The sequence below is a fragment of the Castanea sativa genome, chromosome 9 (genome assembly GCF_040712315.1).
Source record: "Castanea sativa cultivar Marrone di Chiusa Pesio chromosome 9, ASM4071231v1".
NCBI lineage: Eukaryota > Viridiplantae > Streptophyta > Magnoliopsida > Fagales > Fagaceae > Castanea > Castanea sativa.
In genome coordinates this window covers 34,868,638-34,884,357 of record NC_134021.1, presented here as the reverse complement: position 1 = coordinate 34,884,357, position 15,720 = coordinate 34,868,638, and the positions used below count along the sequence as shown (strand labels likewise).

Genomic DNA, 15,720 nt, shown 5'->3' with positions numbered 1-15,720 from the left:
CGAGGACCCGGCATAACTAAGGTTCTGTTTAACAAATGATAAGATATCAATTTCCACAAGGTTTGTGGTTCGAGGACTACACTTAACCAAGTTTCTGTTTGACTCTTAAGAATAGTAACTTCAGGTGTTAATTTTCCCAAAGTAGGAGGTCCAAGGACCCGGCATAACTAAGGTTCTGTTTAACAAATGATAAGATATCAATTTTCACAAGGTTTGTGGTCCGAGGACTACACTTAACCAAGTTTCTGTTTGACTCTTAAGAATAGTAACTTCAAATGTTAATTTTCCCAAAGTAGGAGGTCTGAGGACCTGGCATAACTAAGGTTCTGTTTAACAAATGATAAGATATTAATTTCCACAAGGTTTGTGGTCCGAGGACTACACTTAACGAAGTTTCTGTTTGACTCTTAAGAATAGTAACTTCAAATGTTAATTTTTCCAAAGTAGGAGGTCCGAGGACCCGGCATAACTAAGGTTCTGTTTAACAAATTATAAGATATCAATTTCCACAAGGTTTGTGGTCCAAGGACTACACTTAACCGAGTTTCTGTTTGACTCTTAAGAATAGTAACTGCAAGCCCTAGAGGTACTTATAACTTTGAAATGTTAAATAACAAAAACACATTTTATTAATAATAATACATTCTAAGGTTATTTACATTCCATGGGCGTGGTACAATTCTTTCATCTAGGTCAGCTAGCCGATATGACCCTATGCCAGCTACTGAAACAATGCGATAGGGGCCTTCCCAGTTTGGTCCTAGCTTACCCCAAGCTAGGTTCTTAGAAGTGCCCACAACTTTTCTTAGTACAAGATCACCAGGCGCGAGTAGCTTTAGCTTCACGTGGGCATCATATCCCCGTTTTAGCTTCTGTTGATAATAAGCCATTTGGACCATAGCTACCTCGCATCGTTCCTCAAGTAAATCAAGACCTTTCTCTAGGAGTCCATTGTTATTCTCCGGGCTAGAAGAACTCGTCTTTAGGGTGGAAAAATCAGATTCCAGAGGTATAACCGTCTCGGCTCCATAAGTCATAGAGAATGGTGTTTCTCCCGTGGACCTGCGCGGTGTAGTCCGATATGTCTACAGAACATGTGGGAGTTCTTCTACCCATCTGCCTTTCGCATCGTCCAACCTTTTCTTGAGCCCACTAACTATGACCTTGTTAACGGCCTCGGCTTGCCCATTTCCCTGAGGATAAGCTGGGGTGGAGTATCTATTTATGATGCCCATGTCACCACAGTATTTCCTAAAAGCCTTGCTGTCGAATTGAACGCCATTGTCTGAGATAAGTGTGTGTGGTATACCGAATCTAGTGACGATATTTTTCCAGACAAATTTCTTGGAATCAACGTCCCTGATATTTGCTAAGGGCTCGGCCTCAACCCATTTAGTGAAATAGTCTGTCCCCACGAGAAGCCATCTTTTATTTCCTGCAGCCCTCGGAAATGGCCCCACTATGTCCAATCCCCACTGTGCAAAAGGCCAAGGACTGGAGAGAGGGTTTAAAGCCCCTCCAGGTTGATGAATATTAGGGGCGAACCTCTAGCATTGATCACATTTTCGAGCATAATCCTGAGCCTCCCTTTGCATATTGGGCCACCAATAACCCTGAGTCAGAGCTCTGTGGGCTAAGGATCTTCCCCTGGTATGGCTCCCACAAATACCTTCATGTAGTTCTTTTAGAAGTACTTCCGTTGATTCAGGGTGCACACACAACAAGTACGGTCCTGAGAAGGATCGTTTATACAGTTTCTGGTCCTCGGACAACCAGAAACGTGGCGCCTTTCGACGTATCTTATCTGCTTCAGACCTGTCCTCAGGAAGGATGTCATTCTTAAGGAAAGATATAACCGAGTCAATCCAACTAGGTCCAGGCCTTATCAGATGAATGCGAACTGCGTTGACAGCAGTAAGAGTTGGCTCTAGTAAATCCTCCACGAGGATAATCCTGGGCAAGCCCTGAGCTGAAGACGTTGCTAACGTAGCCAAAGAATCTGCATGGGTGTTTCCACTCCTAGAAATGTGAGCTAAAACGAAGTAGTCAAATTCAACTTGCTGGCGCTTGACCTGGGCCAAATATTCTTGCATTCTTGGGTCCCTAGCCTCCATGGTCCCCGTGACTTGTCCAACCACTAACTGAGAGTCCGAGAACACATGGATTTCCTTTCCACCCATTCTGTGTACCATCTTCATGCCCACCAAGACTGCTTCATACTCGGCCTCATTATTAGTAGCCGAGAACGCCAATCTCAAAGATTTTTCCAACACAATTCCCTCAGGGGACATCAGGACAAGTCCAACACCAGACCCTCTCTGATTAGCTGTTCCATCCACATACACTTTCCAAGTCGGAGGTACTGCAGCTGTGATCACACCAACTGATTTTTCATCCATGTAGGCCTCTTTCAGGGTTTCTTCTAGCAATGGTTCAGTAAACTCTGCCACCAAGTCAGCGAGGACCTGGCCCTTCACCGAGGTGCGAGGCTTGTATTTAACATCAAAGGCTCCCAAAATGGTTCCCCATTTTGCTACCCTGCCAGAGTAATCGGCACTGTGTAACACCGCTTTAAGAGGCAATTGGGTCAGAACCACCACAGTGTGAGACTGGAAATAATGAGGAAGCTTGTGCGTGGCGTGAACTATGGCCAGAAGCGCTTTCTCCAAGAGCAGATAGCGCACCTCAGCCTCACTCAAAGACTTACTAAAGTAGTAGACCGGTCTTTGCACCCTGCTTTCATTCCTTATAAGGACCAGGTTGACCGTGTGGACGGCCACTGCCAGATAAGCAAACAAGACCTCGTCCGCCTCGGGGCGAGACAAAATAGGTGGCCGAGAAAGATATTGCTTAAGCTGTTGGAAAGCTAACACGCAGTCCTCGGTCCATTGAAACCCTTTCCACTTATTCAACAATTGGAAGAAAGGACGGCATCGGTCAGCTGACCGAGAGATAAACCTATTCAATGCAACAATCATTCCGGTCAATTTCTGGATCTCTTTTGGGTTCCGAGACGGCTGCAAGTCCTGAATAGCTTTGACCTGCACTGGGTTCACCTCTATGCCTCTGTGAGTAATCATGTATCCCAAGAACTTTCCGGACCCCACGCCAAAAGAGCACTTTGAGGCGTTAAGGCGCAGCTTGTACTTTCTTAGCACCTGAAAGGTGTCGGCCAGATCTTTCACGTGTGAAGGTATTGTTTTACTCTTCACCACCATATCATCCACATATACCTCAATGGTCTTCCCTAGCTGCTGTTCAAACATTCTGGTCATCATTCTTTGGTAGGTAGCCCCAGCATTCTTCAACCCGAATGGCATGACCTTATAGTGGTAGTTCCCTGTTGGAGTAGTGAAGGCAGTCTTCTCCTGATCCCCCAATGCTAATGGAATCTGATGGTAACCCTGGAAGGCATCCAAAAAACTCATACGAGGATGTCCGACAGTGGCATCCACCAGTTGATCAATACGCGGCATTGGGAACGAATCCTTGGGGCAAGCCTTGTTCAAATCCGTAAAGTCCACACATACTCTTCACGTTCCATTCTTCTTTTTAACCACAACCGTATGCGCCAACCACTCGGGGTAGAAAACTTCTTTAATAGCCCCGGCCCTCTTGAGTTTGAGCACCTCTTCCTTCACAGCCTCGGAATGTTCTTTGGAAGAACGCCGAGGTGGCTGCTTTCTCGGAACAATGGCAGGGTTGACGTTTAAACGATGACAAATGAAGCTCAGATCTACACCTGGAGCCTCATAAGGATCCCACACAAATACATCGATATTGTCTTTCAGAAATTCCAACAACTCCATCTTCTCCTGGTGCGGCAAGCGTATGCCGACTTGGAAGAACCTCTCTGGATCATCGGCTATCAAAAACTTCTCTAACTCCTCACAATGGGCCTCCTCTCCTGTCACCATTACAGGTGCATCAGGAGCTGTTAATTGCTATAAGTCTTTGGTGATCAAAGCCGAAGACTCGGCTTCCGTCTGGTGCAGCACTGCAGCCGATATGCACTACCTGGCCATCGATTGACTACCGAGGATCTCTTCAATGTATTCCCCCAAGGGGAACTTGACCTTAACATGTAAGGTAGATGAGACTGCTCCCAGGGCGTGCAGCCATGGCTTGGCGAGGATAGCTGTATATGGGGAGTACGCGTCAACCACAATGAAATCCACCTCAACCGTTTCTGAACCAGATTGAACGGGTAGGCGAATCTGTCCCTTCGGCACAACGGCTCTTCCTTCAAAACTTATGAGTGGTGAATCATAAGGAGTGAGATCCTCCAACTTCAACCTCAGCCCCTCAAATAAATCAGGGTACATGATATCTGCACCGTTGCCCTGATCAATCATCACCCTCTTTACATCATAATTCCCTATCCTAAGAGTAACTACAAGAGCATCGTCATGGGGTTGGATAGTCCCCAACTTATCCTCCTCGAAAAATCCCAAGACGGGTAAATTCAGCTTCAACCTCTTCGGCCTGCAGCCTGACTCCTCGGCCTGAGGATGTGAAACTGCCATCACCCTGGTGGGACCCGAGCCGGTCCTGCCAGGTGCAGCAAAAATAACATTAATTGTTCCTAACGCCGGCCGAGATGAATTGTTCCTCTGATTGTTTGAGCCAGATTGGCTGCCCTGCCGATTGGGTTGACACAGGTGCTGCTTCAGTTTTCCTTCACTGACAAGCTGCTCCAAGTGATTCCAAAGGGTCCGACAGTTCTCAGTAGTGTGGCCCACATCCTGATGGTACTGGCAAAAGAGGTTCTGATTCCTCTTCGTAGGGTCTCCTGCCATCTTACTAGGTCACTTGAAGAAGGGCTCCTTACGAACTTTCTCCAGCAATTGGTGTCCTGGTTCTCGGAACACAGTGTTCACGGCTTGAGTTGCTGCCGAGCCGGATCGACCGATGTAATCTCTCCTCGGCTTGTTGTTATGGTATCTGTCCGACCTGAAATCTCTTCTCTCCTGCGGGATAACCTTCTCCTTACCCTTTCCTTGCTGCTGGTCTTCCTCTACTCTTTTGTACTCGTCAATACGATCCATGAGGCGACGTACGCTGCGTACGGGCTTTTTGGTCAAAGACTTTCTCAAGTCGTGATCAGTAGGAAGACCTACCTTAAAGGTATTGAGCGCCACCTCATCAAAGTCACTATCTATTTCATTAAACATCTCCCAGTACCGGTCAGAGTATGCTTTCAACGTCTCCCCTTCCCTCATGGTCATGGATAGCAGCGAGTCCAATGGCCGAGGTACTCTGCTACACGTAATGAACCGCGAAGCGAATGCTGTGGTGAGCTCCCTAAACGAACCTATAGACCCCGATTTAAGGCCGTTGAACCACCTCATAGCAACAGGTCCCAAGCTAGAGGGGAAAACTTTACACATGAGGGTCTCGTTATGAGAGTGCACCGCCATCCTCTGGTTAAAGTGACTCACGTGCTCTACCGGATCAATCCGGCCATTGTAGATGGTAAAGGTGGGTTGGGTAAATCTCCTGGGAAGCTTCCCTTTCTCAATCCTCCGCGAAAATGGAGATTTGGAGAGTTGGTGCAACGCCCGACTCATAGCATCGTTCCCTAAGCCCCTAGAAGGAAGCTTCTTGCGTCTGCGAGCTGGCTGGTCGTCCTCCTCATAAGAGGACATTGCGCTGGGGGGTGAGCATGACTTTGAGCTGTAACTACCTCCCCGGACTTCCTCTAAAGAAAGATTAGATGAGAACGGTGAAGACTTACGTCTGGCGCGGCGCAGCTTTCTTTTCAAACGACCAATCTCCTTCTGCATGGCTTTACCACCATCCTCGTGGGTGGTGCTACCCCCGCCATGAGTATGGCTAGCCCTAGGGTATTCTGTATGGACACTTCTCTCATGATCCCTTTGACGCTCAAGACGCTCGAAATGATCCTCCGGTTGTGATCCCTGTGATTCTGCATGGTGAGAACCTAAGCCTGCCATGGTATCCCAACCCTTTCTAGACTAGACTTCCCACAGACGGCGCCAATTGTAAGTGCACAATTGCACCTGGACCCAAAGACAATTACGGGCTCAGGCCCAATGAGCCGTAAACAATGAAATTTGTAGAGTGTGGGCTTGAAATCTAGATTAGAAGTACTGAGAACTTGATAACAGGCTAAAAGTTACAAACACTTGTAAATAATAAACGATAATTGCAAATAGACCTCCTCGGACGTGAGCCGAGGACTACTTCTGTATTATTTCTCTTTCTTTCTTAAAGTTTACAATTCTTCTTTTCTTTATTTTGTTTCTTGGACCCCCCCTTTCTTTGGCGTTCATCCCCCTTAAATACTTCTTTCCTGATGCTTTATCCACGTGTTGCTCCAACCCCCTCCCCCCTAGATATTTATTTTCTTAGTGCCTTTGAATAGTGACCAGAAGTTTCAGTTCTACTGTTTAGGGGTCACTTCCCCATTAATGCGGCCAGGGAGGTAGGTGCAGAGTCTTTAATGTAGAGGTGGCAGCCTTTTCTTTTGGTATTTTTCTAGCACCGGTGTATCTCGAAGGTTCAGGGTTTCCCCCCTTCAACCAACAGTCTTTCCGGAATATTGCCTTGACCTTCATAGTGAAGTTTCGAGTTCTCCTAGGTCTATCCGAGGAGAAACTTACCCTCGGATGTGTCCTCGGACCCTCGGCGTATGGACCGATTCGCAGTACTAACAGATTCTTAGCTTAAGAGCAGGTCGGCCCTCCTAACTACAGCCCAAAGGCCCATATGCCCACTTGGGTCTTTTTACTCCCCACATGTATTTAATCAGTTTTTATATGCAAAAAAATTCCAGATTTGTATTTAAAAAATACAAATCTGTTTTGTATGCAGAAAAAATTTCAAGTCTGTATTTAATGAAAATATAGATCAATTTTGTATGCAGAAAAAATTCCAAATCTGTATTTATTGAAAACACAGATCTGATTTTTGTTGTTGTTCTTTTTTCTTTTAAAAAAGATGTTTTTAGTAGTTTATCGCAGATCTCAAAATTTAAAGAAGAATCAAATTTTAAACTTAGGCATGTTAATCAACTATTAAACAACAAATTAAACATGTGAATATGGTAGAAAAATATGTAAACAAGATTGTATTGACAATGAATAAAATCAAACATATATCCATGAAAATATGTGATGAACAAAACATATATATCATATAGGAAAGAAAAGAATAAACAAACGGGTGAGATTAAAGACATACTTGCATGAATGTACCCTTCACTGAAAGAATATTTTAGAAATCAAAGAAGTTCAACCACTTTGAGATCTAAAATATGTTGACTTACGGAAAAGAAATTTTTAAAGCCAAGGCTTCTAGAACGTCTTTAACATAAGGGGAGCAACAAAGTCAAAAAAGGACCCAATTTTTGATGTTTTTCTCCTATTTATAGAGAATGGATGCTTGAAAAATAAGCTAAATGGGATCAGATACGAATTGGGTTGCATCCTTATCCCTAAAAACTTGCAATGGATGTGTTTTAACTTAATTAGAGCGTTTATAGGCCGGGCCTTAGAGTTGTGCCCATTGGCACTTGGGAAGTGCCGATCGGCGCTTGCCATGTGTTGATCGACACTCCAAGAATGCTGATTGGCCCTCTCAGGTGCTGAGCCCCACTTCCAATTTTGGTTCAATTTGGACTCTTGATTTTCTGAGCTGGGAATTGCACCTGAACATATTTTTAACTTGTATTCTAAAATTAATGCCTTTTATTTTGATAATCACATATTTAAAAACAATAATTATCTGATAGATAAATATTCTAAAAAAGACTTAATTATCAACAATTCCATTGTTATCTGATTATCTATTTTATTCCCATGCAAGCAGGTTTATTTCTGACAAGAACTAACAACTAATCCTACAATTATTTAATTAATTTTAATTGTTTAACCAATCAGAATTAATTTTTGTTAATCACATGTGATCAGTTTCATCCCTATACAATGCTTAAAGACCGTGAACATTTGATCTTGTGATATCTTTTAATCCAACGGTCCAATTTAGGAATCGAGCATACTGTTGCGACCATTAAAATCTCAAGATCATTTTTATGATATGCAATGAATGATTTAATGCATGAAATGTAATTATGATTTTTGGGTATTTGAAATGGTCATTTTAGTCATCTTTCAAAATTAAATTATGGATGCAAAATCGAGTGTCTACACATATACAATAACAATAAATGTAAAGCTTAAAGAGTAAGGGAAGAGAGATGCAAATACAAAATAACACCGAGACGTGTTATCAAAGAAGGAATTGAATTACTTGGCGAAAAAACCTCTATGTGGCCCTCCAAACTGAATCAATCCACTAGTGAATAAAGTTAGAGTACAATGATATCAAAAAGACTCTCCAAGCCTAATCTACCCAAAGTACTTGAACCCTTCAAGTTCCAATTACCAATGAACTTTATTGAGTTATGTTTGCACTATTTATTCGGATCCTGCAATTAGTTCCAAATTGCATCCGCCAATCGATGGTTTCTTCCAATACTTCCCACACACACCAAAACTTCTCTTAACACTCAGATTGGGTGAAGTAAGTGTTTGGGCTAAGAACTTCTCAAGAATTTGTAATTGGAGAGGTATGAGTAGAGGAAAACTAAGAGAAATTGTGTAGATGATTGTGAGTTTACAATCTCTAACTCTCAAGTGTTTTGTTAGGGTTTCTATTTAAAAATCTCCTCACAATTTCTTGAGTAATGTGGGCTTATATAGTATTGGTAAAGAAATGAGAAAAACACATGTTAAAAAGTTCTAGGTAGAGAGTTTTGCGAGTCACTCGGGACTTGGCCAAGTAGTGAAGTGACTGCAAAAACTAGCCTAGCATTAGTCCTTTAAGCTTCCAGCATTTGCTTCTCACGTAAACTTTCACGAATTGTCCAATTGCGAGCCAATTGCGAACTTCACTATCTTCATAATTTTTCACCAAACTCTCTCACTCAACCCTTGCATTAAATTCCACAAACATATAGGAAAATAATTGAATAAAATACAATCAAATTTGACACGGAATTAAAGCTAACAAAAACATAATTGTAAATCACAACTTTACACTAGGTACCAATCAAGTATGGATGCTAATTGGGTAAGGGAATCGGATATCCACGATAAAATAATCAAGTTGGGTACGCATACCCGACCATGACCAATCCCTAAATTGGTGAAAGATGAGCCAAACTTTTTTGTTTTTTGATAAAGTTAGTTAAGTTAAACTCACACGCACAGGGGAGGGGGAAGTAAGACCCACAAGAGCTTACAATACTTATCCCATCAATAGGGCCTAACCTTTGAGGGAATAAGCAAGGTTTATACAAGTCCTACTACACACACTGGACTGATGTGGGAACACAACCCACTTGGGTTTTTTTTTTTTTTGATAAAGTTTAGTTAAGTTAAACTCACACACACGGGAAGGGTGAAGTAAGATGAACTAAACTTTGGTCATCTATGGCTGTGGTGAATATTAATGCACGTACAATAGAAAAATACAAACACGTGAAATTCATTGGTGATTATTAAGTAGAGCTTCAACTTCAATTAATGCACATTCATTCATAAACGGACAAACACTCCAAACACTGTTGCTCTTCTCTCGCTCTCCAATTATTGATACGTTCACGCCACTCTGTTTTTCTCTAAGCTTAACCCCGCTTCCTTCCTTCAAAACTTCATACAATATATCTTCCCTTTTCAATCAAATAATCTCCCATCAAAATAAAAGGTAACACCTCTCAATTCCAAAGATCTATAAACCTCTCTCTCTCTCTCTCTCTCTGTTTGTATTTGGCTTTGGTTTACTATTCACTAGTTGATCTGGTGTTTATTTGAATATTTATTATAATTCAGAGCCTCAGACCCATCCATACTCCATACAGAAATATTATGTTTGCTGGCATATTCAATAACTTTATTTATATGGGTTGTTTAATTATATATCCTTGTAATGTTTTTTTTCCCTATTCTTTTTATCAAGAGCAATGGGTAAAAGAGTTAAATACCATTTATAATTTTCAGCTAAAGTGATTTGAAGCTTAAATTGTACTATATGATATGCCAACATGGTGAATTTTTGTGATTGTGTTATGGATAAGCTTTCGATGATAAGTGAACGACTAGTGTACGGTTGCGTGTAACTTTTATTGGCTAGAGGGAATAAATCACAATATTTACTATTGTATTTTGACTTCGTTTGCACGTAATCTTGTTGAGATTGTTAACTCCTTTTCAATTTGTATTATTGGAACTTTCTGTTAGACATGTGACGTGGCTTGAATTTGAAACATTTGTAACTCCTTAATATATGTCTCGTGCATGCCAATGTTTTTAAGTGCTGAGTTTATTTATTTATTGATTACTACTTGGTTTTGGACTTCTTTGTGGCTAAGGACTGAGGAGTGTTAGCCGACTTTGATAAATACAGCACAGTACTATATAATATAAGTGTTGTGGCTTTATTCTTTCACAGATAGTGTGCCGCAAAAATTTGAGATTAGCATTAGAGTTTTTGTATTTGTGAGAAAGAGTGATATATTTTGGGTGTATTAGAGATTTGAGATTTGGATTTGGATTTGGATTTGTGAGAGTGCTCTCTATACCAAATTTGTTAGTGAAATTTATTTGTTGTTACCCTTTGATATAGGCTATTGCCGAACCAAGTGCATTGGTGTCTAATTTTATTTTGGGTTAATTTTTTTGGTTCTTATTAATTGTTTTGGAGATCTTTCTGAAGCCCAAAATATGTTCACAATCAATTTTGGTAATTCAAGTTTCGGTTATTTTAGAACACTTTTTTTTTTACTTATTGTGATATATGTGTCTAAAAACAATGCATTTTTGGTACAGCTTCAATGACATCTCCTTCTGACTCATGGATGCGAGGAATCAACGAAGCATCAAAACTAGCTGAGGATATCAAAGATATGATTGCTGGAAGAAGTTCACTGCCTCCATCTGGACCAGAAACACAGCGGCATTTGTCAACAGCTCGGAGAAAGATCACAATATTAAGGACCAAACTTGAGACTCTCGAGTTACTTCTGTCAACGCTTTCTAATACGCAGCCAATGTAAGTATTCTAGTGAAATTTGTAGCATTATAGGAAAATAAGCTGCAATGCGTCTTGAATCACATCACAAAATTTGTTGTTTCATATACTTCCACGTTTCTAATGGAAATCCACATTAGCTAATCTTTAAGGATAAAAAATAAATAAAGAATAAGACAGGCAATGCCTTCCATTGCTGCTAAGAAATATTTAAAACAAAAGGCATCTGCAATATAGGAGCAAGTTGTAAGGGTTCCTCAATTTTGAAAAGGATTCTGTTTCATGTATAGTTGAACATAACTACACTAGTAGCTGTTCTCATATTGTCATGGAAGAAACTGGTGCTAATTGATTGAAGTATGTTTGTTAGCTTGAAATGCATGTTCTATAGTTTCTCTTGTACAAATTTCCATATGTTGATTTCATCTATATAGACGTCAATAATATATAATTTACATGCTGTGTTTGTAGTTGCCAAACGTCAATAGTAGCGCCATTATAAAAACTCATTCCTGTTTACCACTAATCATTCTGTGGTTTTGGTTGTAATCTTCCATTTGTCATCAGCTATTACATTGTCGCCTATCCAAATATCTCAAACTTGCTGAATGTATCCTATTGAGTTAATTTAGATACCAGAGTTTGTGGGCATAAAGATGGCCACAACATCTAAATCCTTTAAAAGTTTGTTAAACTACATAATTTTGGTTTCCTTGAGTTTTCAAATTGATAAGCTTCTAGTGAACATAATTAACAACAAAAATAAGACTTTAGTTCCAAAATTTTGGGGTCGGCTATAGATCCTTAAAATACTAGTCAAAGTCAGCCACGTGTAAATCAAGGAACTTTATATTATATATAAACAAGAACATGCCAGTCAGTTAAGTGATAATTGTCTTTCTTAAAAAACTACTCTCTCAGTCTCACATTTTTGGTTTGTTTAGAAAACCCAACTTTTGAAAAGGAGACCATTTAATACATTGTCTTTCAAATAACAATGCATAAGTTTTTAAAACTACTCCTACAACTCTTGAATTAAATTCAATGGTGTAGCCTTGTAGGATGTCAAGGGAAGATTCTATAGTTTAGGAAATTAGGTTTAGGATTTGTTAAAGATTCGGGAACTGGTGAAATTGGTTTGGGAATTAAATGGCTCACGTCTTTGATTATATTTGTTGGAAAATCAGAAACATACCATGGAAAGCAGAAAATAACTATTAGATGCTATCTCGGAGTCCATGAAGTTAGAGTGCTCTTTGGCTTAGGTGCGCAGATGCAGTAGAGAGTCTTGCAGTTTTCTTGCAAGTGGTGGTGTGACCTCCCTTGAGTGAGGTCGTGGTAGCGCCCTTTTCCCTTTATCCCTTTGAGTGTCAGTCCTTCTAGCTCTTATATTCACCACAACAAATCTACAAGGTAAAAGGAACCTATGGCAGAGTAACTTGAAGAGTTATGGAAAAAACTAACGTTCACAGAGGAGGAAGACGTAGGAATAGAACTAGATAGCAGTAGTACTAAAGCAGCAAGAGAAGAAGGAAAGTGTTGTGCTGTTATGAAAATCCTGTCCCAAAGAAGCATAAGCTTGGACGCGTTGAGAAAGAATATGAGAATGTTATGGAAGCCAAATAAAGGGGTCCAAATCACTGAGATAGAGGAGGATCTATTCTTGGTGGAGTTTGGCGATGGGAAAGATAAAAAGAAAGTGATTGATATGTGTCCTTGGAGCTATGAGAAACAATTAGTCCTTATCCAAGATTTTGAAGGAGAATTAACCCCAAAGGAGATTGAGTTAAAATGGGCTCTCTTCTGGATCCAGATCTATAATCTACCCCTGAAGAGTAGAATGAAGGAAACTGGGTGGGCTATTGGCTTAAGTTTAGGGATGGTGATGGACGTAGATGTCCCAGAATCGGGAGTACAGTGGGGCAAGTGTCTCTGGGTAAGGGTGCGTATCAATGTGCTGGCTTTCTTTTGATGGTAACCTTATGCTTAGAAAGGGAGAAAGAATTTGTTATTTACTTGCTTTGGTAAGTGTAATTTAAAAGTTTTAATTTCCAAGCTCTTGATGTACTGCAGCACATCTCTTACTCTTGTCGTAAGTCCTAGCATACATGCTGTTGTTGTCTAGATAATGCATTCCTGTAGTGGTTGGTTATTGTGTGGTGTTCCTCCAGAGTTGCATCAAAATTCATGTTTTCTGGTATCAGGTTTTGAACTCTGACTTCACCAAAGTATTAAAAGTGTTAAAAATTTACTGGAATTGGAATGGTTTAGGATTTTTGGTTTTAATTTATATTCATACAATAACCAAATGAGTGCAACATGTAATTGTAGGTAAGTAATTTTTATATGGCAATAGTTACCTTCTTTTCTATGAGATTCAAATTATTCTTTAGATAATGTTTTCTGAATTCTCTCAAAAGCCTAAATTGATAGAAAAGAGTCCCTTTGCCATTATCCTAGCATTCCCCCTCACGGGTAGGCCCAAAGTCTTGAGGTCCAGCATATGAGATTTTGAACTTTTAAAAATGGGAGGTAGAGTGGAGATAGAATTTGAATTCAGGACCATATGCTTTGATACTAAGATAAATTACTGATTTTCCCAAAAGTTTAAGTTGTTAGGAAAGAGTGAATTTAATCAATTAACCATTATCACAACAACCTTATTAAAGCTTGCCCCTGCTGATGAACAGAACAGGAAAAGAGATGAATAGGCGTCAAGACATGCTAAAAAATTTGAGTTCCAAAGTCAACCAGATGGCTGCTACTCTTAACATGTCCGGCTTCAATAATAGAGATAGCTTGCTTGGGCCTAATATAAAGCAAGATGACATCATGAGTAGAACAAATGGCTTGGACAACCATGGTCTTGTTGGCTTTCAGCGGCAAATTATAAAAGGTATGTAATTCTTACTTGGACGCATGTTACTTTTTATGCTACTTGGATTAGAGTATATACATTTGTAACCTGAATTACATACTATCATTGAAAGCAGAACAAGATGAAGGTCTTGAAAAATTGGAGGAGACAGTAACAAGTACAAAACACATTGCATTGGCAGTCAATGAGGAACTTAACCTCCATACTAGGCTTCTGGTTGGTTCTTTTACTGATGTGTTCTCCATTTTTTACCTTTTCCTGATGTTTACCATCCTATTTGTGCTTATGACTTCTGCAGTCTCATAAATTTATGTTTTTTCTATCTTTTGCAATATGCAGGATAACTTGGATCAGCATGTGGACTCAACGGAATCCAACCTACAGGTTACATCATTACTATTGTTTTGTTGCACTCTTATCAACCTTGAATCCCTGTGCATGGCAGTGTTCACTTGTCTTTGTGCCAAAGCATCCAACTTTATAATACTCTGACCTCCAGAAATTGAGCATAGGGCATAACTATGTTAAAGAACCAACATCAATTTTTTTGGTTTTAAAATAATATGAGAAAAAAAGTTCTGTAGGACTTAATAAACAAAATAGAAGAACAAGAATTTGAAGTTCCTGGAATGGCAGATCTCTCGTTTTTCATGACTCATTGACCCTTGTCTTGGACTTCTTGTCCTTGCATGTTTTGCTAGCATCAGAACATCAGCATCATCTTCATTGCTAAGGCAACATGAACTACATTTACATTATGACTTATTATTCAAAGGCTAATAGAAAGTGCTTATTTCTCTGCACTTATCTCTCTCACACTCACAAAAGGTGTTTATTTCTCTGCATTTCAATAATGAGCTTAGATATGGTTTTTTTTTTTTTTTTTGCTTATTACCTAGGCAGTATGTTTATGAATTACGAGATATCTACCACCCGTATCAATTCATATTTAATAGCAGTTCAACTCATGCTAATGTTCTTTTGTTTGGAGCAGCGGGTGCAAAAGAAACTGGCTGTGCTGAATAGACGTACCAAAGGCGGTTGCTCTTACTTGATTCTGCTAGTCATTGCTGCTGTGATTCTAATTATTGTTGTTTGGGCACTGATCAAGAATTTGTAAAATTAAATGATCATAAGCTCGACTTTGGTATAATTGTTCCACAAAATGAGGACAACTGTAAAAAGTGTTGAGGATAAAGCAAGAATTGCTTAAGGTTTGTGAATAAACTATAGATGAAATAGAAATTTAGATCATAAATAGCTTGTGGATTGAAAGTATTATTCATTGATCAAGCTAAACTCAATGTCATATTTATTATTATCATTTTGCTTGATGTGGCCCATATTGTATTATGGAGTGATTTAAATACTAATACACACAACACTCACTTCCCTTCTTCCCCTTTCTATATCCTCAATATCCTCAGCCTCTCAGTTCTCTTCAATCTGTACACTGTTTGAGTTGTAGCTAGGTAAAATATGCATATTATCACATATATTGATGTATCAACGTATTGTTCAAAAAGAAAAATCTCGTTTACCTTATAAAAATCAAATTGCAAATTACAATTTATCCATGTGGTTTGACCTTGTCACTATTTAGTCCGCAAAGTTTCATTTGTTACATTTACACCCGTAAATTTTGAACTGAAATGAAACTCTTATTTATTCATCCAAATTAACAGATTTTGCACTTAGTGAATAAATCAAAGTCTCCAAGACCTATTCCATTTAAGACATTTAGATTTTGAGATGCCAAATGTCATAATTATCTTCATCCAATTTTT

General features: G+C 39.7%; 1 protein-coding gene across 2 annotated transcripts; it reads left to right on the top strand.

Annotated features, from left to right (window-relative positions):
• The first annotated feature begins 9,464 nt into the window (after positions 1–9,464).
• Positions 9,465–15,267, top strand: LOC142609983 (syntaxin-51-like). 2 transcript variants are annotated; one of them, XM_075781705.1, is made up of 6 exons: positions 9,465–9,732; positions 10,854–11,076; positions 13,746–13,951; positions 14,049–14,149; positions 14,273–14,317; positions 14,928–15,267. In XM_075781705.1, exons 2-6 carry the CDS (start codon positions 10,859–10,861, stop codon positions 15,051–15,053), a joined length of 696 nt encoding a protein of 231 aa, XP_075637820.1. In that variant the 5' UTR covers positions 9,465–9,732; positions 10,854–10,858; the 3' UTR covers positions 15,054–15,267. The 2 variants fall into 2 exon arrangements, with proteins under 2 accessions (XP_075637820.1, XP_075637819.1); XM_075781704.1 differs by lacking the exon at positions 9,465–9,732 and adding an exon at positions 10,627–10,767.
• Positions 15,268–15,720: the final 453 nt, after the last annotated feature.

Coding starts and splice junctions, on each gene's coding strand:
- LOC142609983 (XM_075781704.1), top strand. Junction 14,150..14,272: donor ACCTCCATACTAGGCTTCTG/GTTGGTTCTTTT, acceptor TGCAATATGCAG/GATAACTTGGATCAGCATGT. Junction 14,318..14,927: donor CAACGGAATCCAACCTACAG/GTTACATCATTA, acceptor TGTTTGGAGCAG/CGGGTGCAAAAGAAACTGGC.